The 26305-nt window shown below is 38.6% G+C and overlaps 1 protein-coding gene across 6 annotated transcripts in view; it reads right to left on the reverse strand.

Annotated features, from left to right (window-relative positions):
- Nucleotides 1-26305, reverse strand: part of LOC138763420 (ceramide transfer protein) — a 110878-nt gene that overhangs the window by 61948 nt on the left and 22625 nt on the right. For all 6 annotated transcript variants that reach the window (XM_069937533.1, XM_069937558.1, XM_069937531.1 and 3 more), the window contains exon 3: nt 12853-12969. In XM_069937533.1, the coding sequence (XP_069793634.1) occupies nt 12853-12969 (117 nt within the window). The remainder of the gene's footprint in view (nt 1-12852; nt 12970-26305) is intronic.

Below are 26305 nucleotides of genomic sequence, written 5' to 3' on the forward strand. Positions count from 1 at the left end.
ACATTTCAAGCCTGAAAAAGTTGACTGCCTGGGAAGGGAAGGAGGGAGGGGGAAGGAGGGAGGGGGAAGAAGAGAGCAGGTTAGCAGAAACCAGGAAAGTCAATGTTAATCCTATCTGGTTAGAGAGTTTTAAGCTTTCATCCTCCTCCTGGACACCTCTTCCTGGCCACCTCATCCTGGCCAGCTATCCGCTCTGAACCTTTTCATTTCCAACTGCCACCAAGATATCAATCACCTCAACTTCACTCTCCTCTCGTATTCTAATCTTTCTTCCTCCAAATTTTATGCTCTCCATTCTCTCTGCAACAATCCCAACCTCACCATCAAAACTGCAGACAAGGGTGCTGCAGTTGTGGTCTGGCGTACTCTCTTGCTGTGTCCAGATGACAGCTCTAAGACCCCTCCTCCTATCTATACCTCCCACGATGCCATAACAGCACATCAAGCCACGGTTTCCAACCTCATCACCTTTTGGTCACCACTCTCCCAACCTCCTTGTCTCCCATCGCCACACTGCTCGTTTTTAAGGTTCTACCCAAGATACACAAACCTAACCATCTTGGCAGACCCATCGTTTCTGCTTGCTCTCGTCCCACCAAACTAGTTTAACCTTACCTTTGCTATCTTTTCTTCCCTGGTTCAATCTCTCCCCATCTACCTCACATGCCCTCCATCTCTTCAATGATTTCAGATTCCCCGAACTGGACCGCCTCACCTTCATGATGGAAGTCAAATTCCTTTATATCTCCATCCCCATACAGAAGGACTTAAAACACTGCTTCTTTCTGGACCACCACCCTCTTTCACTTAGCAGAACTCATCCTCATTTTAAACAACTTCCCCTTGAACTCATCTCACTTCCTCCAATCAAAGGAGAAGCCATGGGTATCCACATAGGTCCCAGCTACACCTGCCCATATGTGGGCTTTGTGGAGCAATCTATGCTGGAAGCCTACACAAGCAAGACCCCCCCCCCCCCCCCCCCCCCACAAACTCCTCCTTGGGGCTGCCTCATATACCTGCGAGGAGCTTGTCAACGTTTTCCACTTTTGGTCAACCTCCACCCGATCTCAAACTCACTTGACCCATCTCCGACAACACTCTCTATCATGGGAGACTAGCTTTTCACCAACCTGTATTACAAGCCCACCAACTCCCACAACCACTTCACACACCCTGTTCTCTGCAAGGATTTTATCCCCTTCTCTCCACCTCCCAAGATGAGATCTTCCATTCCAGATCTTCTGAAAAACCTTTCTTCCACAAACATGGCTTCCCCTCCACCACCATCAACTCAGCCCTCACCCGCATCTTATCCATTTCCTGCTCATCAGCTCCAGTCACCCCCGCCCCCAGATGCAACAGAGTTCCCCTTATTCTCACCTACCAACCGCTAGCCTCCGGATCCAACATATTATCCTCCAGCATTTCGGCATTTATGACAGGATCCCACTACCAGACTCATCTTTCCTTCTCTGCCTTCCATAAGGACTGCTCCCTCCCTGACTCTCTCGTGCACTCATCCTTCCCTACCAATCTCACCCTCCCCACCCCAGCACGGGAGGTGCAATGCTTGCGCCAACCCCCACCCCACAGTCGAGGGCCCAAAACAGTCCTTTCAAGTGAAGCACTTCACTTGTGTATCTGCAGGACTGATTTACTGCATTTGGTGCCCCCTTTTTGCCCTCCTCTACATTGGAGAGACTGGCTGCAGATTGGGAGACTGCTTCACTGTGCACCTTCACTCTGCCCGCAACAGTGACCTTCCAGTTGCCAACCATTTCAGTTCTGTGTCACACTCCCTTACTCACATGTCTGAACACGGCCTTGTGTACTATCTCACCATGATAACCAACCAACTGGAAGAACAACACCTAATTTTCTGTCTGGGTACTTTCCAACCAGATGGCATTAACATCGACTTTGCCGGTTTCTGCTAACCTTCTCTCCTCTTCCCCTTCCAGTTCTCCTCCCTCCCATTTCCCCCTCCTTTCATCTAGCCATCCCTCCTCCCCTTGATTGCTGCTGTCCCCTCCCTTCCTCCTCCACCTATTACCTCTTGCCTTTGCGACCACACCTTCCCCCCCCTACTCTGCTCAGCCACCTGCCAACATTTTTCCATACCTTGATGAAGGGCTCAAGCCCAAAATGTCAGTATTTTTTTCCATTTGCTATTTAAAGGACACTGTTTGACCTGCTGAGTTTCTCCAGCTTTGTCTGTTTTACTTCAACCACTGTATCTACAGATTTTTTGAGTTTCATCCTCCAACCCACAAAAGGATTGTACTTGCAACAACGTAGCATTCTGACACTGCATTAAACTACAAACCCAAGTTTTGTGATCAAGCTCTGGTGTGGCAGAGCTTGTGCTGTGGAGAGCTCCAGTGATCTGGTTTCAATCCTGATCTCAGGTGCTGTCTGAAGCTTACAACTTTTCTCTGTGTCCACCTTGGTTTCTACTGAGGGTGTGCTACAATTTACTCCAACATGGCAAAGATGTGCTTATTTCACTGTTGATAGCTTAGATGACAGGAGTAACTGCTGAGCATGGAGGAGAAAATAGGCTGCAGTGAGACAAGTTGGGGAAATGAGACTGATGGACGTATGTGGAATCTGGCATAAACTTCCAATGTCACAAGGTTAAACTAATCATCAGCTGCCAGGAATTAAAATGCTAATCACCATGACTTTGCAATGAGTAACTGCGACTGGATTCATGGGGGAACATAAAGGAATTGTTTTTTTTCCGTCCAATTTTGATCGAAGACTTGTATTACCAATTATAAACAGGGAAGATAAGGAGGGTCAGTGACAAATGGAGAAAGCTTTACAATTTGGATCATATTTGACTAATTGGGTATGCATTTCATTTAGAAGTGGTGGATGTGAGCACAAGTCAACCAAAGTTAGTGGGTGGAAGTAGTAATCATATGGTAAAACTTCCTGGAATATATCCAGGCAGAGTTAGCTAATTTCATTAAAAATAGGATGCTACCAAAGTAAAAAGCTATTGATTTTATTCTGTGGAATTCTATTTATAAAATAACAGTTCTTAAAAAGGCATCACTCATGGTAGCACAGGCAAAAAGGGAAATGTAGCAGAAAATCAAGAAATATCACAGAAAGGTTCCTGCTTCCACACCCAGGTGCAATACAAATAATTCCACATGCCTTTTATGATGAGGAAAAATCTATACTGCAGTGTCAGTCAATCATGGATACTGAACACACTTGTATATAAAAAAAAAATCAAAATTTAGACTCCAACTTCATTTGCTTCATTGTTTCAACAGTCGTCATCATTCTCCAATATATTCATAGTACGATGAGCAGCCACTGATTCAGCAGGTTGGAAGGTAGTTTATGCTCCATCCTGAAGATATTTTCTGAGAAACATTGCGAATCACTCAATTTCATTTCCTGCTGAAGGATTCAAACTGCACATCGCACGATGACAAAATAGGTAGATCAGATTTAGACACGGGTCATTTTTGAAGTACCAGTTACATTTGTTTTTTGCTTGCAGTGATTTATGAAAATAAGTAAAATGCAAACTGTACTTAAAATCCAAAATTAGTTTTGATTGATGTTATAAACTGCATCAGGAAAAATGCATGGGGAAAGTATGCAAACGGCATTCAAAGAAATGCAACTGAAGCAAAGCAAGCTCATGCCATAAACATGGACTGTTGGTGCAGATCAATAGCTGTTCACTGCAAAGCTTTAAAACATTACACATGAAAGCTCCAGGAAATAATAGGGATAACAGCAGCCTTCTGGGAACAATAGGAGCAAAACAAAAGTGTTTTGCAGCTCTGCTGCAACTTCCATTAAAAAAAACCCAGCAATTAATGATTTTAGTTACCATGCCAAGAGTAAGGGTGCATTTTCAAGAGCTGAAGATCCATGCAGAAACTATACCAGATGATTCTCACAGACTGACATTGATTGCGAACGATGGCTGCTGCTGTCTGCTATATTCCACCACAGGATCCATTGCAGTGTTTTACTTAGAAATTAAGGCAGCTGTGATGTGCAGTTATGCCTTTACAAATTTAGTTCACTACTGGCATGAAAATGCTGTTGGTCGTGAGGCAGAGAGAATCGGTCTGCAGGTTTTCATTTACTGACAACCTTAACCCACACTTAATTCTAAATCAATTCAAAGTAGGTCAATACTTTAGCATAAAGGAAAAGCATCATGGGAATTAATTTTTTTAAAAATAAGAAACATTTTTTCTTTAACTCTGGTATCAAAATGTAAAAAATGTTTTTTCTCCAAAATAGGCATATTTTTGTAAAACAGCTATTTTTTTCATTTACAAAAGGAATACCTTTTACAGATATGCTGTATAGATTATTCATGGCCAACATTAGCAAAGTGCAGCAGGCAGCAAGATTGGCAACTGCATTCTTCACAGTACTGCTGCAACTCAATGCTCCCTGAAGTGAGACAAAATCAACGAGAGTTCAGGTACGAATTGTGGAATTTCTTCAGTCTGTAAATTGCCAATGTTGTGCTCTTGTTAATTTAATTTGAAAACAGATCTACAGACAACTCCATATCCAAAAGGGTTTTTTTTTTTAAAATATAATCTTGCCTGTCAAAAAACCAACAAGATGCCCAGCTCCAATAATACCTGCTCAAAAGGCAGTAGAACAAGGTCAGCAAAATGACAGCAGCTATTTTCAAACACATTTTTGTAAAAACAAGACTTCACTGTAGAACAGACAAACACAAAATTGAAATAAACTATTGCATCTTGGATCTATGGCAATTTGTTTTGTTGAAATACTAATATTAATCTTATCTAACCCACAAGATACAGACTTCAATTTTTAAGACCCATTACATTTGAACTCTCTCCTCTTTTGATTCCCCTTCAGTCCCCCAACATTCTCCTTCTCCTCTTACTGCTCACACATTTCATCCACTGGATCCACTTTCCCCATCAGTTCCATTTGCTCCTCATCTCTTTCAATAGTTCTTTTTATTGCCTTCTTCATCAAATTCCATGTGGTGAATGTCTGCAAAGCTGCCCGTCTCTCTTCTGGCGAGCCTTGCTGTATTATTGGCTGTGCATTATCTCTACTGTTAAGGACACTCCCCTTGGATATAATTGTATATGCATCTATTGTCTTTCATTATTGTACCATGAGTTTCTGCTAATAAAAGCCATGATTATTGTTTGACCACATCATCTTTGTCTACTTCATCAACTGGCACTTCATTCCAACACATGGAGCTTTTGTCTTTGTTCAATCACTCTCTAGCCCCTCTGCAGCTTCAACCTCCCCTATCCTAAATTGGCCCCGCCTATCTCTTCTTTGTGGCTTCCACTTCTCATCTATCATCCAGTAGGCCTTTTCACACTGTGGTGAAAAAGTGGGTAAACCAGGCAATTTGACATACTACCTATCCCGGAATCCTGCAATGTCAAAAGGTCAGCCTGGGCAGGGACGGTCAAAAATCGATCAGGCTCCGATATCTAGATCAGGGGTATTCTCGGAGCCCAGCCGAGTTCACCCGCCAATCATCTTGTGGCGGTATGAATCAATAAAGGACTTGCTGGGAAGGCTTCATGATGTCAGCACCTGCTTGCATGTGACACATAGGCCATTAAAAGAATTATACCACAGATATTTGTGCAACATGCCAACACCATCTGATACAACGAAAACAAGTTCAAATGGCCTTTTCACTCACAGTAGGACAGTTCCCTTATCGTCAGCTTCCTTTTGTTTTGATAAAGTTCAACTTGAAGTAAAACAGCTGACAAGAATTTGATTTCAGATTTATTGTCAGAGTACATACACGGCATCACATACAACTGAAATTCCTTTTTCCTGCAGGCGCAACAGAATTTCCACTAATTGGTCGTGCAAAAATTAACTGCACTCTGCATGAACATGTAAACAATCAAAGGAACATTATAGACATTAACCAACATGTCACCGTGAAAGATCATAACACAGGAATATGCCAAGAGATGAGGTAATATTTATTATCCCACCACGCTCTCAGGGCAAGGGTCCGTCTAAACTAGACACAGGGAACCAAGATTAAATAGCTCCTAGTCTATTGCTCCCTGTCAATCTATCTTCTTGTCTGTATCTGTACTTCTATTGTCTGGTTTTCAACCCTGAAAACAGCATGTCTATAAATATACTTAATTATAGCAATTATACACAAATATCTTCGGCTTACCGAAGCACCGCTCTGGCATCACATCGGCGGCTCAACGGCCATCTTCATTAACCATAACTCCCCACGCAGTTGGAATCGCTCTGTGTTTCTCTGGCACTGGCAGAGCAGTTCCAGCTGCTTGGGGGATTATGGGCAATGAAGTTGGCCATTGTTCCCGCATTGAGCCACCATCGTGAGGTGCCGAAGCAGCCACAAAGTGGCCCGATGAGGTGCCGGAGCACTGCTCCTGTGAATTGTGCTTCTAATAATTGAGAAAATAATTGCTCCTTGCAGGAAATTACCGATATTCTTAATTGGTAGTGATACAGGACTAATGTTAGGAAATACTTTGAAAGCAAAATGGGTTGAATAACCCCAGCAGGCATCAGAACGGGGGAAAATAGAAGATGACACCGGGAACAGTCTTTTAAACAGCTTTTTCTGTATTGTTGATCAGACTACAAGCAGTAAGGCAGAGGCTTGGACATCTAGAAATCCAACGATAATCAGAATATTTATCTCTCCAGTGGCACTGCCTGTCAAGTGTGCAAAGCATCACTTCCCATGTCATCGCTGGGAGCGGGATCCTCTTAAAATGCACTGTTTCCAAATTCCCAGGTAAGGTCACGATGTGAAGACCCGGGAGGCCTTCCCGGGAACTTCACCTGGGTCCCAGGAGGATCACCTAGATTCAGTGATGTGAAAAAGCCTAGCGTCTTCCAACTCCAGTTACTTGGTACCATTTGCTGATCATCCCCCAAACTCATGTGATTGGGTTTGCTTAGTTCCTCTGACATTTTTTCAGACCTGATTCCAGCATCTACAGTCTCATATCTATTATGTTCAAACTGCCCAAAAAATTGTCAGCTTTCCCACTTCATGCTAATATGCATTGGAAAATAAAGATTAGAGATGAAAAGACTCATCACTCAAAAGATCTAACATGATCTTGGCCATATTGTCATTGAACATTACCCTTTCTTGTTCATTTTTCATTGGCAATGCAATTATTTGGAGTAGGAGGAACAACTGCCTCCTGTTTTTTTTAATAATCTGTGTATGTACACGCAAGTCACATACAAGTAATAATTTAAATCAGAATTATATATCAACTATATGCAATAATCTCCACTTCAGTTATCAACAGGCCACCACATTTTCCAGGACTCCCTCTTGAACTGTGTGCTCAAGTCTGTTGAAGATTTATGGAGCCAGAGAACATATTTACAAGCAACCCAAGCAGCTAATGTTGGTCAGACAAGAAGTATCAACTAGCTCTGGTATCAAAACAGCTGCTCTATCATTTATCAAGAAAACCTACAGAAAACCTTGAGGCGATACGAAAAAAAATATTTTTTCGTTTGTGTATCAATGCAACCTGCAGAGGGCGTTAAGCGGGAAAATCTGCAGACGCTGTGATTGTAGAGTAATCTGTAGTGCACGACGACCTCCAGAGGGCACTATGCAAACCAGACACAGCAAAAGGTTACTAATGGTCAGCGACTGGAAATAAACCCTGGTAAGTTCTATTAATCAGTTCAGAATGTGCGAGTGTATTAGCTTTGGAAATCTGACAGTGCCACAAAAGGAGAAAAATCCCAGCTCCTAAATTTAAAAACACAGATGGAAAATTACAGAAATTGTGCTGTTCTTTCAATAATTAAAAAAAATTCAAGGCAAATAGTGTTTTGTGTTAAATAAGATCGGTCTGTTTCTTACATGATATCTCAACTTAATTTGGTACCATCAAGCCATAAGAGTCAAATATGTACCAAGATCGAGCCAAATAAATGGTCATAAATCCATCTCCACACATTTCCTATATCTCATGCTTGTTGACAAGCAGCTGCTGTAGCAACCTTCTCTGCAACATTGATATTCTTCCCTTGAAGAATACTTTGTGCAGACAAAGTAGATAACAATTTAGGCAACCGTCAAAGAGAAAACTCAAAAATATTAGAGGTACACATATTAATGAGTGAGTCCTGCCTCCTTTACCTTCACCAATCCCCCCCCCCCCCTTTCCTTTTTCATAAGGTTCCTCTCACACGGACATAAAGCACCTACTTGGATAGGACAAAGGCTCACCTCCCTACCACTGTTCTACTACTGTGGATAAGATGAGATCATCAATTCAATCCAACATAAATCAGGCAGCCTTGGGGGGGGAGGGGGGGGTGGTGATGCTCGGGAGGGAATTACTTGACAGAAAAAAATCTGAAGCCAATTACAGGATTTCAGAATTCTCTGCAACTCCCAGTTTTATTATAAACAGAACACTATAATAGAAGCAAATCGCAGGTTCCGTAAACGGCAGTCTCAATCTATTAAGCATTTTCTAATGAATATTAATCCAAGGCTGCAAGTACATGAAATAGGACTGTTTTACGTTAATCTTATCAGGTAGACCCCAAGTTACAATGAGGTCCTGTTCCGGGACTCGCATTGTAAATTGAAATCATCATAAATTGGTGTCTATGTGTACAGATTTAAAAACCCTACTGTGACAGTCATCATGCATTCCTGGAATAAGCCACACACACACACACACAATCAAGCAATCATTAAAAATAGAGGTCCGCTACAGGCAGCTCGGACATCGAGAGCTCAGATGCACAGGTGGCCGGGGAGAGGACCTGCGGTCGGGAACTCGAATGCACGGGCAGTGGGGGAAAGGACGCGGAAAACCTTTATTCCCACGTTAAAGTTTGATCCCGACGGCCACAGCGTCACAGCAACCAAGAACTCCACAGTTCCAAGGCGGCTATGTGCAAATCGTGGGAGGGAGCCATGCTGAACATTCCTCTCCCTCCTGCTGCCCGATGTACCCCTGCCACTCTCCTTCACTCACCATCTTCTCCTCATGGTGCCAGGTAACTAGATAGCGGCGTCACTTTGCAACTTACATTGTGATTTGGAATGCATGCACAGATTGCCATTGCACCCTCTCCCTCCCCAGCGACGGCAATCTCAGCACGCAAGTCACTCAAAAATTTTTTTTTAAAAAAACCCAGCGTCGGGCCCATTAAAACACGTTTCCTTGATGTCAGTACAAGAGGATCACCAAAATGATGACATTGGTGGGGGAGGTTGGCGGTGGAAAGTGATCTGAGTGCACTGGTTGGACGGTTTCGGAGAAGGAAAAGCAACCACGTTGATACAGGTAGACCCTGACTTACCTTTATTCAAAGCTGATTCTGATCATTGTGACTTTAAAATATTGCAAGTCTGAACATTGTAAGTTGGGGTCTATCTGTATTGATAATTTCACAATTGTCACAAGCAAAATGCAATACCTTTACATCACATCACCCTTCCATCATTCAAGGTTCACTAATGAAATGTGGTTAAAAAACTCTCAAATCACATGTCAAATTCATAATACAAGAGTCAGCAGAGAAAAAAGGTCCTTTGATCCACCAAATTTGCACCATCAACAACCTATTTGCACTAAATATACATTAATAACAATTTTTTTTCTTCTGTCCATGTTCTCATCACTCTGCCACTCACTATACACTAGAGGCAATTTATCGTGGCTATTAACCTGACGTATTCCATGTTAATATTTTTTTTAAATATTCAGGTCCCTTGAAAACCATCTACAAAAATCTCACATTATTATTTCAGCATATAGATTAGACAAAAAATATTTTGCTAACCTACCAATCTCTAACTGCCATAATGGTAGCAGTGCTCTGCATTCCCATACCTCAGCAGTCCATCTGATGAAGGTACATTTAAACTGTTATAAGATGGAATTATTTCTAGATTTTGACTCATCGATTAAGGCAATATAGATCCAAGTCAATATTTTAAATTTAGAGTTACACCACGAGCCCACACACCCAACCAACTCTGATTTTGGAATATGGGAGGAAACCCATACAGACATGAGAAAAATGTACAAACTCCTTACAGACATCACTGGATTTTAACACAGGTCGCTGCTGCTTTAGTGTTGTGCCAACCTCCGCTGGGTTATTAGAAATGGACATCAATGACCTCACCCAGTCTCTACAAACCTCTAACAGAGAACAATTTTTATTAACTCTCAACTGTGCTTTGAAATGGCCACGACTTAAACATTTTGCCAACATAATGAAAAAGAAAACTAAACAGCAAGTATATTAATTTGGGGAAAATTAAGCCACCGGACAGATAAAAACCCCTGGTATCCAGAATTCAAGCAACCAGCAGCTTCAAGCAACTGGTCAGAAAAAAGGAAAATAAAGTTAAAAATAAAAAATAAGGAAAAAATACACAAGTTTAAAATTGTAAAAGTAAATATACTCTGAAATAACATGATCCTTTGGAAAAGATGACAGCCAATATAGCCAATACAGTCAGCAGAGTGCCTTGGTCATGCTTTGCTTGAAGCAGCGGTTTGAATAAAGTTGTTTGAACCAGCAAAGGCATTGCCCAGAGTGAAGAGCTGGTTGATGCTGTTCACCGTTGTGATAACTCTCTTAAATCTCCACTTAGTAAAAATTGCCCTGGTCAGAGGCTTTATTTGTAAACTTAGGGAGTGGGGTGGGGGGGAAAAGAGTTTGAAGTTACATGTATAACAAAGAACTTGTGTCACTGTGCAGAATTTAAATGTCCCCATGCATAACCAAATTTAAAGCTATTTAGTTTTACGGTTATACAGAGCAAAATTGAACACGTGCCAGTATATTCAGTGCTCCAAACAAAACACTGGAGAACAGACTATCTCGTTAAATTAGATCCAACTGTTCTCCCAAATGCAAAAAAATAATTAATTAATCTGGAAGATTAATTCAAGAGATGAAGGAAATAAAAGACATTTCCACAGACAGCAGTTGAGTTACTGAGTTGGATAATTAGATGAACTCTAACAGCAGATTAAGTAATAAAAATGAAGTGCTAGGTTATATCGTAAACAGGAGCTACGAGAAAATAATCATTAAAATAACCCCACCCAATAACAGAGAAAAACAAAAGATTTACCTCTTCATTTAACTATTTTTTTTCTATGATTATTCTCAGTTTGGTTGCCTTTAAACTTTTTCTTTCCCCCTAGAATTTCTGCACAAGACTGACCCAAAAATAGCTAAGACTGAACTTTACAACTTTAAGATTTCCCTGGAGCAAAAATTCAATTTCAACACGGAGACACAAAGTAGTTAACGACCAGCAAAAATCACCATGACTCGAGTAACTGACTTCACATTCTTCCTCTCCAATGCACACAAGACAAAACGTTTCACTATCTCAGTACAGACGAGAATAAACAATTCAATTTAAAATATGAGCAACAGGGCAGTTAAATTCATCACTCAAAAGGTGATATCAGCAGTTCCTTCGATAAACAATTGCTCAATGGGAAACTGGAAGCATTGGAGAGAAAATAATTTGAAGGGTGATGAAAATGTGAGGGAAGGGATTGCTCAACTTTAAGGAATCAAACCACATCCCTGTGGCCTAATAATTTTTAGTTTCTACAATGACCCCAATGCTTTTTGTGCTGGTTTTATAGACAAGCATGTTAGGCAAAAGGCATTAAAATTACAAATGCCAAATTAGAGGAAATATACAAGCAGTCTCAGCATCTTGTGTGAAATGGAGTTAGTTCTTCAGACAAGTATTGGAATAATAAATTATTTCTTACATGGTTCACCATCATATTGATGAACTTAAATCCAGAGACCAAACCTAAAGGAATCAACTAAGACAACATTTCAACAGTCAGGAAAGGCTGGAAATATTCTACAAGTCAGTCTACTTTTATTTCAGATTTCTGACGTTTCTTTAAAATTTTCTGGCAAGACACTTATTTTTATAAATTTTCTTCTAAACTGTTGGGGGCATAGTTTAAACAATGGAAGGCACAGACCTGAGAGCTTAAAAAAAATCTCAATTGTCCTAAATGATGACAACTTATTGAACAAATTGTTCCCTGGCTGAGATAAATCATTGAACAGAACAGCATTGAAATAATTCTGAAATTTTATGTTAATGTGTCTACAATTTGTCCAATTTAATCCCACGTTTCATTCATCCAACATCTTAAAAGTTATTTTTCAAGTGGCAGATTTTTTGATTTACTTTTACAGATGTCAGATTCACAGAGAGAAAAAAAGACCTTTAATTCTTTGCAATGGAAGTGACATTCATTACAACATAAGTAATTGAAACAATCCATCTTTACTAACCCCATCATAAGTACCCATGAACATCTCCACTCGGTCACCTCTCATTTCAAACCTCTTCATAAATGCAATCCTTCATCCCTGGTAACAATCCAATGTTTAGAAACTGCACTTCCACACTATTGTTCTTCTTCCTGACTTATGTTTAGACATGCATAATACAATTCTACAACTATCTTAAAAAGTATTTTCCAAATTCAATATTAATTCCTTGTTTTTATAATCTTTGCTTGTAGATTTAAAAAGCCCTTTCTTTCTAATAGCCACTAGTTACGGCCAACTACCTTGACGTACAGTATGCTTGTCAAGCTGAAATTAACTTTATATCTAAAGTTTCTGCTATTGGAAGCAATCAAATTTCATATTTTAGTTCTATAAATTCACAGATTTAGGAGCAAGAAATCAAATATTTAAGAATTAAGTATAATTGAAGATCAATCATGGTTCTTTACAAAATTATATTTCAGATTAAATGTTAAATTCTAATTTTACCTTGTGCTGGTCTATAGCCTCTATCCACTGTTGTCTATGGTCTGGGTCTTGAGCACGGAGGTACCATACACTATCATTCACACTGATATCAAAGCGACATTCATCAAATTCATGGGGCTGTGGAGAAATGTACACATCATAATTAGACCTGATGCATTAATGAGCATGAAGATTTCATATTAGACAATTAAAAATAATTTTGTTACATTCCAGTGTAATCCATGTAGTACTTTTTAAATAGAAATTGTGTACCAGAAGACCGATGTAGATATTATTTAATTCCATATTACTCAAATCATTTAATATTAGAATCTTGAATACACATAAATACTCATATTTTAAGAAAACCGCAGAAATTTTTATATGAAACAAATCAAGAAATTGCTATTCTGGTTGAAGATTTATTAAGTAATCACACAGAAATAGGGGAGGTAAAGATAGGCAAATAACGTTTCAGGCTTGAGCTCTTACAAAGCAGGCGCCGGAATTACTGAGTAAAAGGCTTCAGAGATCACAAGCCAAACACATGGCACAAAAAGACGAATGAAAATTAGTGAACCAATCCAAGCTTAAATACAAGGATGAACCAGTTCAGAAGGATTAAAGCCTCACTATTAATCAAAAAACTACATCAGCACAAGTTCAAGACAATATTTCAAATAAGTCTTCACAATGACCAATTTCCATCAGGTCAGTCAGGTGGTTTTAATAAAATACTGAGCTACATTAAAGTTTTCCTTACTGGTTCTTGATCCTTCTTTTAAAAATAGTTTTGATTTTAATAAACAACTTCTACAAAAAAATTCAAGAAGATGGTGTGGACTTACATAAACTAAAGATATTTCATGTATCTCTAACATACAAATACATACTTTTTTTGGAAAAAACTAATCATACAAAAAAAGGAAAGAAGATAGCAGAGGAAAAAACTCAAACCCCTGACCTAACCAGGTTGCCAGATGCTATATATGACTAGTATTAAAAGAAAAAAAGGCCAAAAAGAAATTAATACAAGAATCTTGGAAAAGAAACAAGTCAAACAATTTAATTACATTGGATTAAAATTACAAAGTAAGATAATGAGTCATAACTGTCCCCCAAAACTTATGGAATCTTAAACAGGACATGATGTCACACAACCACTGATCACGAGTAGGCAGGGCAGCATCCTTCCATTTAAGTAAAATGCCTCGCCAAAAATGGCACAACTCTGAACCAAAGATAAAGAATCATTCCCTCCTGTTGCATTGAAGAGAGCCACCAACAGTGTTAAATCTATATTGAAAACTTTTGATAACAAATATGGAAAACCACTCTCTGATATTTTTCTAGAATAGGACAAGTCCAGAACATATGAATTAAAGACACTTCCCCACCCTTACACCTGTCACGCCAGGGAGTAGTATCAGAATAAAAATGAGACAATTTAGACAAATGCCCTCTATGTATCACTTTGAATTGTAATAGACAATGTCGAGTACATAACAAAGAGCTATTAACCAAGAATTGTGCCCCAATTTACATCCATTAGTAAAATTTAAATTCTGTTCCCATTTTAACTGACAAAGTCTGATTTAAATTAACAATTTTAATAATTAATAGATATTAAACCTTTATGAGAAGACATTAAGCCAAAAAAACTCAGAAAACTTGATTCAGAAAATGTCAGACCAGCAAATATCTAAAGAATTGATATTTGGGAAAGTTCTTGATCTTAACTCACTCAAATTTTTTTTCCAAGTTAGAGGTTTTGGTACAGGTTATGACAGTGATCTTTTGCTATTGGCTGGTTCTATGTAACACACTGTCTGACAATCCTACATGGTAAACTTATCCAACTGTTCAATAATAGTTTTTCTATATTGTGCAGAGTGAAATGTAACTTTTAATATAGGAAATACAAGTTGGTCAAATATTTTGAGACAGATAAAAGAAACTGAGTTGAATTGTTAAGATGAACAATGTAATCAACATAGTTAATACAGTGGCATTACTAGGGTTGATGTCACCCAGTGCAGTAACTTGCGTTGTTTCTTTCCACACTCTCCACCATGGGCCTCCTCCTGAACCAGACTATATAGAATCCTTAATGATGTTTTTTTGTACTAATGTTACTTGTAAATTGCAATTCTCATAAAGAACTGAATGCAATGGCAATAGTTAAATAAATAACTAGCGAAATTAAAATTACACCTTTAAATTACATTTTATGCACAGTAGCACGTGCTTGTAGCGCTGGCAGACAAAGCCACATGATTCTAAGCATCATTGTAATTGGATAATAACGACAGCTCTGACCAGAAGGTTCAGAAAGTAAATGAGCTTTTTGTAGCAGGTCGCTACGGTTATAGCACAGTTGTTACAACAAAAAAAGCAGACTCACAAACTAAGGGTGTGTAGTCGACACTGAGTTTGTCGATTGAGATGCAGCTCTGCCTTTTATCGGCAGCTGGCTCCGTCGCCACCGAGGCGTGGCTTGAACGGAGCTGGCTGCTGATAGGCCCCCTCAAATCCGCAGGCCTAGATTGGACCCTCTGTGAGCTGCTGACGGCGATTGGTTGATTCGGCCACCATTACTGCAGCCCATGGGAGTGGGTCTCCCATCCCATGCGCTGCTTGCTTGATTGCTGTATTTGACAGCCATTTGCTGTGTCAGCCCGCAGAGTGGCCCAAGGGCCACTGCACTTTTAGTCTTTACTGCAATGAAGATATGTAATAATGCTATTGTGCTTTCCATGAGCAGACCAGCAATTTCAGGGCTATTTCACAGAAGGATTAACATCACAATTACTTCTAAAATTAACTACTCCCTGTCGTATTTCATTTAATTGGACATGATGCAGAAAAATTGAAGAATACATTTTAAAAATACCTGCACCGTACACATTCCAGTAAACCTTCTCAGATTTAATAAAGGAGATGAAAAACTGTCAACTTAATAATGCCATTTAAGCTAAATAACTCCATTCCAGTATTTGCCAATGTCCTTAATGAAATTTTTTTTAAGGATATAATATTTGGAGAGAGATGGAAAAATGGGTAATAGGGAGGAAGGTACAAATTAATAAGCTCATTATATTGTTGAGCAGTATTTGCATTAGTTCTTAAGCTCACAATTACACTACAACACAAATTAAACAATTTTCAAGGCACAATTTTATTCAATAATGCAAATGGATTTAAACATTTTTATTCCATCATTTTATCGACATGATCCATACTATAATTAGTTAAAATATTTTAAATAATTCACATAACAAAATGTGTCCTACACCAAACAAAATGCCAAACCAAAGGTGAAAAACATTGTATGATTTGACAATTTTAGAAATTAATTATTTTAAAAAAAATATGGGACAAATATCCTCGAAATCATAGAGCATTACAGCACAGTACAGGCCTTTCATACCTCGATGTTGTGATGACCTATATTTTCCTACCAAAAAAAAGTACTAAACCCTTCCTACCTCATAACCCTCTATTTTTCTTTCATCCATGTGCCCCTAATGTTTAAGCCTCCATCACCACCCCCAACAAGGGATTCCAGGCAGTCTCAACTCTTTTTAAAAAAAAAAACACCCTTGATGTCTCCCTTAAACTTCCTTCCCTTCACTTTGTACACATGTCCTCTGGTGTTTGCTATTCCTGCCATCTTACCAATGCCTCAGAATCTTTAAGACCACTATTAAATCTCCTCTCATCCTTCTATGCTCCAAAAGAAAGAAAAAATCCCAGCTCTGCTAATCTTGCCTCACAAGACAATTTTCCAATCCAGGCAATATCTGGTAAATCTTCTCTGCACCCTCTCCATTGCTTCCACATAATTCTGATAATGAGGTGATCAGATCGGAACATAATACACCAAGTGTGTTCTCACCCAACTCTGTATCCTGTCTACATCCTTACACGACAGCCTTCAGCCCTATCCGCCAACTTTTGTATCATCCGCAAACTTACTAACCCATTCTACTGCTTCTTCATTTTGGTCATATATATATCTCTATCTCTATATCTCTATCTCTATATCTCTATCTCTATATCTCTATCTCTATATCTCTATCTCTATATCTCTATCTCTATATCTCTATCTCTATATCTCTATCTCTATATCTCTATCTCTATATCTCTATCTCTATATCTCTATCTCTATATCTCTATCTCTATATCTCTATCTCTATATCTCTATCTCTATATCTCTATCTCTATATCTCTATCTCTATATCTCTATCTCTATATCTCTATCTCTATATCTCTATCTCTATATCTCTATCTCTATATCTCTATCTCTATATCTCTATCTCTATATCTCTATCTCTATATCTCTATCTCTATATCTCTATCTCTATATCTCTATCTCTATATCTCTATCTCTATATCTCTATCTCTATATCTCTATCTCTATATCTCTATCTCTATATCTCTATCTCTATATCTCTATCTCTATATCTCTATCTCTATATCTCTATCTCTATATCTCTATCTCTATATCTCTATCTCTATATCTCTATCTCTATATCTCTATATCTCTATATCTCTATCTCTATATCTCTATCTCTATATCTCTATCTCTATATCTCTATCTCTATATCTCTATCTCTATATCTCTATCTCTATATCTCTATCTCTATATCTCTATCTCTATATCTCTATCTCTATATCTCTATCTCTATATCTATATCTCTATATCTATATCTCTATATCTATATCTCTATATCTATATCTCTATATCTATATCTCTATATCTATATCTCTATATCTATATCTCTATATCTATATCTCTATATCTATATCTCTATATCTATATCTCTATATCTATATCTCTATATCTATATCTCTATATCTATATCTCTATATCTATATCTCTATATCTATATAAATATATAAATATATAAATATATATATAAATATATATATATCTATAAATATATAAATATATATATAAATATATATATATCTATATATATATCTATATATATCTATATAAATATATATAAATATATATATATCTATATAAATATATATAAATATATATATATCTATATAAATATATATATATCTATATAAATATATATAAATATATATATATCTATATAAATATATATATATCTATATAAATATATATAAATATATATAAATATATATAAATATATATAAATATATATAAATATATATATAAACAAATATAAATAAATATATATAAATAAATATATATATATATATATAAATATATATATATATATATATATATATATATATATATATAAATATATATATAAATATATATATAAATATATATATAAATATATATATATAAAGAGCAGGGATCCTAGAACAGATCCCTGTGGAACTCCACTCGTCACTGACCTCTAGGCAGAATACTTTGTTCATTATTACTTTGTTTTCCATATGCAAGGCCATTTTAAATATTTGTTGATCCTATGCCTTAGGACTTTCTGAATAAGTCTCCCATGGAGGAGGGATGGGGCTTGTCAAATGCCTAACTAAAATTCATATTAACCACCTCAACTGCCCTTCCTTCATTAATTTATTTTGTTACCTCCTCAAAAAACTTCATAAGGCTTGTGAGGCATGATCTTCCCTTTACAAATCCATGCTGACTATCCTTGAATAGATCCCATTTCTCCAACTGATCATATCCTTCTTAAGAATCCTCTTCATTATTTGCACACCAAAGATGCAAATCACACTGGTCAACCATTACCAGGATACTACCGATTAATTAAAAAAAAAGTATCACATTTGCCATTCTTCATCCTCAAGCTCCTCTCCTATTTATAATTTCAATGCAAATCAGCTTTATGAAAAAAAATTTAAATTTGAATAGTACCTGAACAATGCATTTTCTAATTTCAGGCAAGCCAGTTCCCATGCTTCTTTTCACTCCCACCAGTCACTCAAAATTTTCATCACTCTTACCTTCCCCCACATACCCACCTTCGGAACATACATCACAGAAACAGCTTCTTCAGCCTACGTGTCTGATTTGAATATCATGTTTGGTACAAATTAAAACACTGCTGCCTGCACATGATAGATATTGCTCTATTTCCTTCATTTCCTTGTGTCTATCTAAAAGCTTTTTAAAATGTGACTATTGTATTTGCTTCCACCACTTCACCTGGCACCCTGTTCCAGACACCCACCACCTGTCCCAAAACTTCCCACCACATCTCCATTAAACTCCTCCTCTCCACTTCCAATGCACGTCCTCTCACGTGTAACACTTTTCCCTAAGGAAAAGATTCTGACCATCTACCCCATCAAAGCCTCTCAATTTTTTTTATATATAAAAACACACACCAAGTTTCCCCTCCCCTACAACACTCCAGAGGAAACAACCCAAGTTTATCCAAACTCTCTCCATAGCATTTGCCCTCTAATCCACGTAACATTCATGTGAACACCTTGGGTATCCATTCCAAAGGATCTACATCTTTCATGTAATGAGGGGACAAGAATTGAGCACAGTATCCGAAATGTAGATAAATCAAAGTTTCGTTAGCTGCAAAAGCATTTCTTTACCTTTGTATCAATCTCCAACCCAATGAAGATAAACATACCACACCTTTACCTGCAATTTGCTTATGTAGTCTCTTTCAATGAGCAATGGATCTGCACTCCAAGATCCCTCTGCTGCTAAGAATGCTGCCATCAACTGTATACATTTCCCCTTACATTTGACCTTCCAAAGTGCAACACCCCACACAAATCAGGATTAATCTTCATTAGCCTATTCTTTAACTTATTGAAACCTGGTTGTATTCTTTGTCAGTCCTTCCTAGATGTCCACCAACCTTATGGATATCTGCAAATTAACTAACCCATCCACCAATCATTTCATCCAAATCATGGATAACAGGATTCCAATAACAAACCCTGCAGAACACCAACGGTCAATCACCTCCAGACAGAATTGCATCCTACCACCTCTACCTCTTCTTCTAGAACACAGCTAATTCCATATCCAAAATATCAATTCATGATGGATCGCACACATCGGCATCTTCTGGATCACCACTGATGTATGGGGACACCAATACCCCTTAATGTAACACCCTCCAAAAGGTAGAGGACCCAGCTCAGGATATCACAGGCAAAACCCTCCCAACTATAGAGAACATCTATAGGGAACATTGTTGTTGGAGAGCAGCATCATCAAGGATCCATCCTACTCAGCACATACACTGCTTTCACTGTCATCATCTGATAGGTGCCTCAAGACTCGCACTACCAGGTTCAGGAACAGCTGCTACCCCACCATCATCAGACTCCTCAATATCAAACTCAATCAAATTAATTGAAGGACTCTTATTTTTGCCCTTTATTGATTTTTTTTTCCTTATTTTCTCTCTATTGCAAAGTTTGCTTACATTTCATTATCTGTTTACAGTTCTTTATTTGCTTAAATGTGTGATGCAAGGTCAATTGCTTAAAGACTGAAGCTATTGGAACAGAAGGCTTTTATTAGCAAGAGATGGACAGTATCCCTTGTGTTGCTGACTTACACTGACCCAGTCTCGAACTGGGGACAGGCTTGTGACATGACAGCCTTTATGGGGGAGAAAGGGGAGGAGTCACAAGCCAGCCAGTGAGAGCAGGGTCAAGCATAAAAGGTCACATTATTTACAATATAGTGGTTTCCACTACCTTGTGTATTTTTTTGCACACCCAATGAGTAGTGATTCTGTCTCACCTGCAGGAAAAAGAATCTGTATGTGATGTCATGTATGTGTTCTGACTAGAAATCTGAATCTGATCTGACCAGGAAGGAACTTCTCAAATGCCTTACCAATGGCCTTTGTCTCACCTCTCCCTTCAATTAGCAGCCATCTTCCTCCACACCCTCAGGTGCAGAGTATCAGTCCAAAAAGTCAGCAGCCATCATTTTTCTCCACAGATGCTGTTTGACCCGTTGAGTTCTTTCCACAACCCAAAACGAAAGAATATTACAGCACAGAATCAGACTATGTTGGTCCTTCTAGTGTGTGCCAAACCCTTTTTTTTTGCCTAATCCTATTGAACCGCACCCAGTCTGTTTGTTGATGCATCGAATAACCGGACAACAAAACGGCAACCTCTGTCGAATGCTTTGCTGTTAAATTCAACAATGTAATGGATAACAGGAGTCCCTGAAAATTGTATCCGCCACATCCGCTTCGTCTCCTTTTCAACTAACGCACTTCGCAGGGACTAGCATCATAGTGAGTCCAGAGGCTGCAGCGGGTGCAGACAGCCAATAAAAGCAGCTGTCTACATCCCCTTTCTTAGGCAACCCCCTTTCACATACCACAAACCATTTAGGAGTCGTACATTACAATAATTATAGTTCAGCAGAGAACAGTCAGCCCAGTTTAATCCCGATATTTTGGGTTGGGCTTACAAGTGCGCCGAAATACATTATGTAGTAGCCATTGGTGGAAGTGGATGCTTGGGGTGCTTCAGCTTGAAAGGATGTGCCATCTGTGGTCTTGCGGTTGCGGCCATTTGATTCATAGGTTGTTACTGAGGGAGCTTAGCCTACCCCTGAGTTCATGTTCAGATCCTGGTTTATGGTCTCATCAGGAATGGTTCAGGATGGGGTTGGGTCCCTTAAGAGTAGGATGGGCCAAAGGTTTCTCCAATACACCTTTCCTTCTGATTTTACCAGCTATGACCTGGGCTCCTGACAGCTCCTTTCAACAGTCATAGTCTTGTGGAGTCTGCATCCTTATGACTTGCCCTTCTGTTCTTCAGCTGAGGCTCCAAGAGTCGTCTGTGTCTGCCTGGACATGAACCGTTGTGCCGGAGAACCCAATATGATATTTCTGGAGATGTTCCTTAGGTTCAGCAGGTTTAGGGACGCATCTGTATTTTCCCTGTGGGACTTCTCCATAAGTTCCTTCACACTCCTCACTACTCTTTCAGCCAACCCGTTGCACTGTGGGTACTCCTGGCTGCTAGTGATGTGATTGAAATCCCACATTGTTGCAAAGTGTCTGAATTTCTTACTGGTGAACTGGGAGCCATTGTCTGAAAGCAGAGTATGGGGGTCCCCATGCACTGAAATGTGTCTTTTTAAACTTGATAATGACTGCCGATGAGGATAAAAGGTCTATCTTAAACCATCTAGAGTATGAATTGACAAGAACAAAATACTGTTGACTGTGCCATTCAAAGATGCCTATTTGCATGGGGAAGGTTTGGCAACGCGTGAAACTGCAGCGGCTTTCTGTTGGTGTGGTCTGGGACTATTGTACACAAAGCAAGCTTGTACCTCCTGGTCTATGTTCTCAGTCATCTCTGGCCAAAAAAACACTCTCTCTAGCCCTGCATTTGGTTGTGGAGGCCTCAAAATCCATAAATGAAGCATCTAACAATTTTACATCATCCTCCTCCAAAGAAGATAAATTCAACTTAGACAAAAAAGTATCAACATTCCCTTCAGATGCATACAAATCTTAGTTTAAAAAAAAACCAAAAAATTCCTCATTAATTTCCTGTGGTTTATAACACCTAAATTTCCGCATATTGCATTAATTGTTCGAAGTCTGTTCAGTTTTCAACTGCCATGCCAATACTTTGTGCTCTTTTCCCTAATTCATAATAATGCTGTTTTGAACTCAAAAGCAATCTCTCATAATTATGTTTGCTTCGTATTATAGCGAAGTTTCAGATTAGATAATTGTATCTTATTATCTTCCATTGCATTTTCTTGAAACTTTTTCTCTAGATCTGCAATTTCTTTCTCTCACTCCAAAAGTTCCACCGTACATTGTTTTTTCAACTTAGCCATGTAACTAATAATTTTACCTCACAAATATACTTTCAAAGCATCCCACAATGTAAATTTACTTTGTACTGATCCCTCATTCATCTCCAGAAAAAGTTTAATCTGATCTCTCAGAAACAAAAATTCAGGTTGTCGAAGTAACATCTCGTTAAACCTCCAACGATAAGTTCTTTCAACTTTCTCAGCAAACTCAAGAAATCAACAACAAAGAATGATCTGACAATATTCTACTCTTCCATTCTGCATAATCAACCCTTCCCTGTAAGTGAGCTGAATAAAACGAATAATCTTTCTTGGTTGAATGAATATGTTGAATATTTCGACCAAATTTAATTCCTCCATCAATTTTATCACCCTTTTAGCCATCTTAGTTTTCTTAAGAATTTTTGGAGAAATTAAAATTCCCTTCTCGTTCGATCAATTCAAATTTAAGAAAGCATCAGTTACAACTTGTACATCATCTTCATTTGATGCATACAAATTCATATCCGGTGCATACAAATTCAATAAAGTCCAAGTTTCCAAAAACAATTTACAATTCACCTTCAAAATTCTTCCAGCATTTTCAAAAACCCTTTCATCTATGAAAATCGTCACTCCCCTGGCCTTCGAATTAAAAGAAGATGCCAAAACATGTCCAACCCAGTCTCTCTTCAATTTCAAATGTTCTTTTTCTGTCAAATGCATCTTTTGTAGAAAAGCAATATCCAACTTCATCTTCTTAATATAATGCAAGACCCACTTCCTCTTTATCGGATGATTCATCCCTTTAACATTAAATGTCGCAAAATTCAATTTACTTATTTTATCTTAAATAACTTTTAACACAACCAACCCACAAACACACTAAAGTTCCAGTTTAAAAAAAACCTGACCTTTAACCTTGATCTAAATAAAATACAAATAAACCTTAAAAAAAGGGAGAAAGAAACACTCGGGGTCCTTTCTTGACTCAGCAGGGCTAATATGATACACCCTTCACACACCTCGTTTACATATATGAATAACCTTTCGCTTTTGATGGCCTCAGAACTCAATAAATTTAGTAAAATGCATACTTTGACTCATGCAGACTTATCACTATGTCCTGCTGCAATGATAATGTCATATTCCTGTTCGAATACACTCCAATTCTAGGCCACATTGACTTCAAACACGAGCGGGTAAGGCCTTCTGAATCTGTCTGCCATTATGGTGCAGTCATAAATGTGTTGCAAACATAGAATTGGTTACTCACTTTTCACTTAAAGGCTTCAGGTTTAGACTTCTGACACCATGTTTGTTGATTCATCAAATAACCAGACAACACAAAACGGCAATCTATTTCAACAATACAATGTATATAATAGGAGCCCCTGGAAATGGCATCTGCCACCAACCAAGCTCTATCTTCTTTTCAACTCATGTGCTTCGTGGGGACTCATGCATGCAGAACATCATCGTAGTGAGTTCAGTGGCTGCAACCAATAAAAGCGGCTGTCTACACAGCCCATCGCCCTCCATACCTATCCCATCCATGTACCTGCCCAAATACTTCTTAAATGTTAAAATAGAACCTGCATTCACCACTTCAGCTGGCAGCTCATTCCACAGTCCCACCACTCTCTGTGTGAAGTTCCCCCTAACTTTTCCCCTTTTTCTCTTAATCCTGGTTTGCATCTCACCTACCCTCAATGGAAAAAGACCATCTACATTTACTCTATTCCCCTCATAATTTTGAATAGCTCTATCAAATCTCCCCTCAATCTACTACACTCCAGGGAATAAAGTCCATGCAACATCCCAGCTGTCTTTCTATCTCATTGATAGCTTTCAGGTAGTTAGGTGACAAAAACTGCACACAATACTCCAAGTGTGGCCTCACTAATGCCTTAGACACCTTATACTTTGATTTATGAAGGCCAATATGCCAGAAATCTCTCTATATAAGCCTTTCCAACTGTGAAGCCACTTTCAGAGAATGATATATCTGTATTCCCAGATCCTTCTGTTCTACCGCACACCTCAGTACCTTACCATTTACCATGCATGCCTTTTCTTGGTTTGTCCTTCCAATACATCACACTTGTCTGCATTAAATTCCATCTGCCATTTTTCCAGCTGGTCCAAATCCCTCTGCAAGCTTCGAAAACCTTCACTATCCACAATGTCTCCAATCTTAGCGTCAACTGCAAATCTGCTGATCCAATTCATCACATTATCATCAAAATGGAGATGACAAACAATGGTCCCAGCACCAATCCCTGAGGCACACCGCTGGTCACAGGCCTCCAGTCTGAGAAGCAATCAGCCATCATTACTCTCTGGCTTCTACTCTACAGCCATAGTCAAATCCAGTTTATAACCAAGCATCTGAACGTTCTCGACTAACCTCCCATGTGGGACCTTGTCAAAGCCTTTCCTGAAGTCCATGCAGGCAACATCCACAGCTTTTCCTTCATCTACTTTCCTGGTAACCTCCTCGAAAAACTCTTATAAAATTAGTTAAACACTACCTACCACGGACAAAGCCATGTTGACTATCACTAACCAATCCCTGGATATCCAAATAATTGTATATCGAATCTCTTAGAACATCTTCCAATAATTTACTTAATATTGAATCAGGCTCACTGGCCTATCATTTCCAGGGTTACTTCAGCACCACACCTGTAGCTAAGGTCATTTTAAATATTTCTGCCAGAACCCCTGCAAATCCGACACTAGCCTCCCTCAAGGTCCAAGGGAATATCTTATTAGGCCCTGGGGATTTATCCACTCTCATTTGCTTTATGACAGCAAGCATTTCCTTCTCTTTAATCTGTTCAGGTTCCATGACTTCACTGCATGTTTTCCTTAGTTCCCACAACTCTGTGCCCATTTCCTAAGTAAATACTAATGAAAGAAAACTATTCAAGGTCTACCCCATCTCTTTTGGCTCCATACATAGCTGACCACTCCGATCTTCAAGGGGACCAATGTTGTCCCTTACTATTCTTTTGCTCTTTAATTTGCATATAGATTGGACTAGTCAAATTGGTAAAAATACAGAGGAGGAGGAATTCCTTGAATGTTTACGGGATGGTTATCTAGACCAATATGTCGGGGAACCAACTAGGGAGCAGGCCATTATAGATTGGGTATTATGCAATGATAAGGGGCTAATCAGCAATCTTGTTGTGCGAGGCCCTTTGGGTAGGAGCGATCACAATATGATCGAATTCTCACTCGACATGGAGAGTGATGAAATTAAAACCGAGACTAAGGTCCTGAATTTAAATAAAGGGAATTATGATGGTATGAGACAGGAGTTGAGTAAGATTGATTGGGTGGTGTTTATGGGGGAGTTGACTGTGGATAGACAATGGAAAGCATTCACAGATCTAATGGAGAAATTGCAAAAATCGTTTATACCGGTTTGGCATAAAAATAAACCAAAAAAGGTGACTCAACCGTGGATAACAAGGAAAATTAGAGACAGCAATGGGTCCAAAAAGAGAGCATATCAATTGGCCAAAAAAAGTACCGTAACCGAAGAATGGGAGCAGTTCCAGATGCAGCAAAGGAGGACAAAGGGATTAATCAAGAGAGCAAAAATAAATTACGAAAGTAAGCTTGCAGCAAATATAAAAACCGACTGCAAAAGCTTTTATAAATATGTCAAGAGGAAAAGATTGGTGAAAT

Source organism: Narcine bancroftii, chromosome 1, assembly GCF_036971445.1.
Source record: "Narcine bancroftii isolate sNarBan1 chromosome 1, sNarBan1.hap1, whole genome shotgun sequence".
Classification (NCBI taxonomy): Eukaryota; Metazoa; Chordata; class Chondrichthyes; order Torpediniformes; family Narcinidae; genus Narcine; species Narcine bancroftii.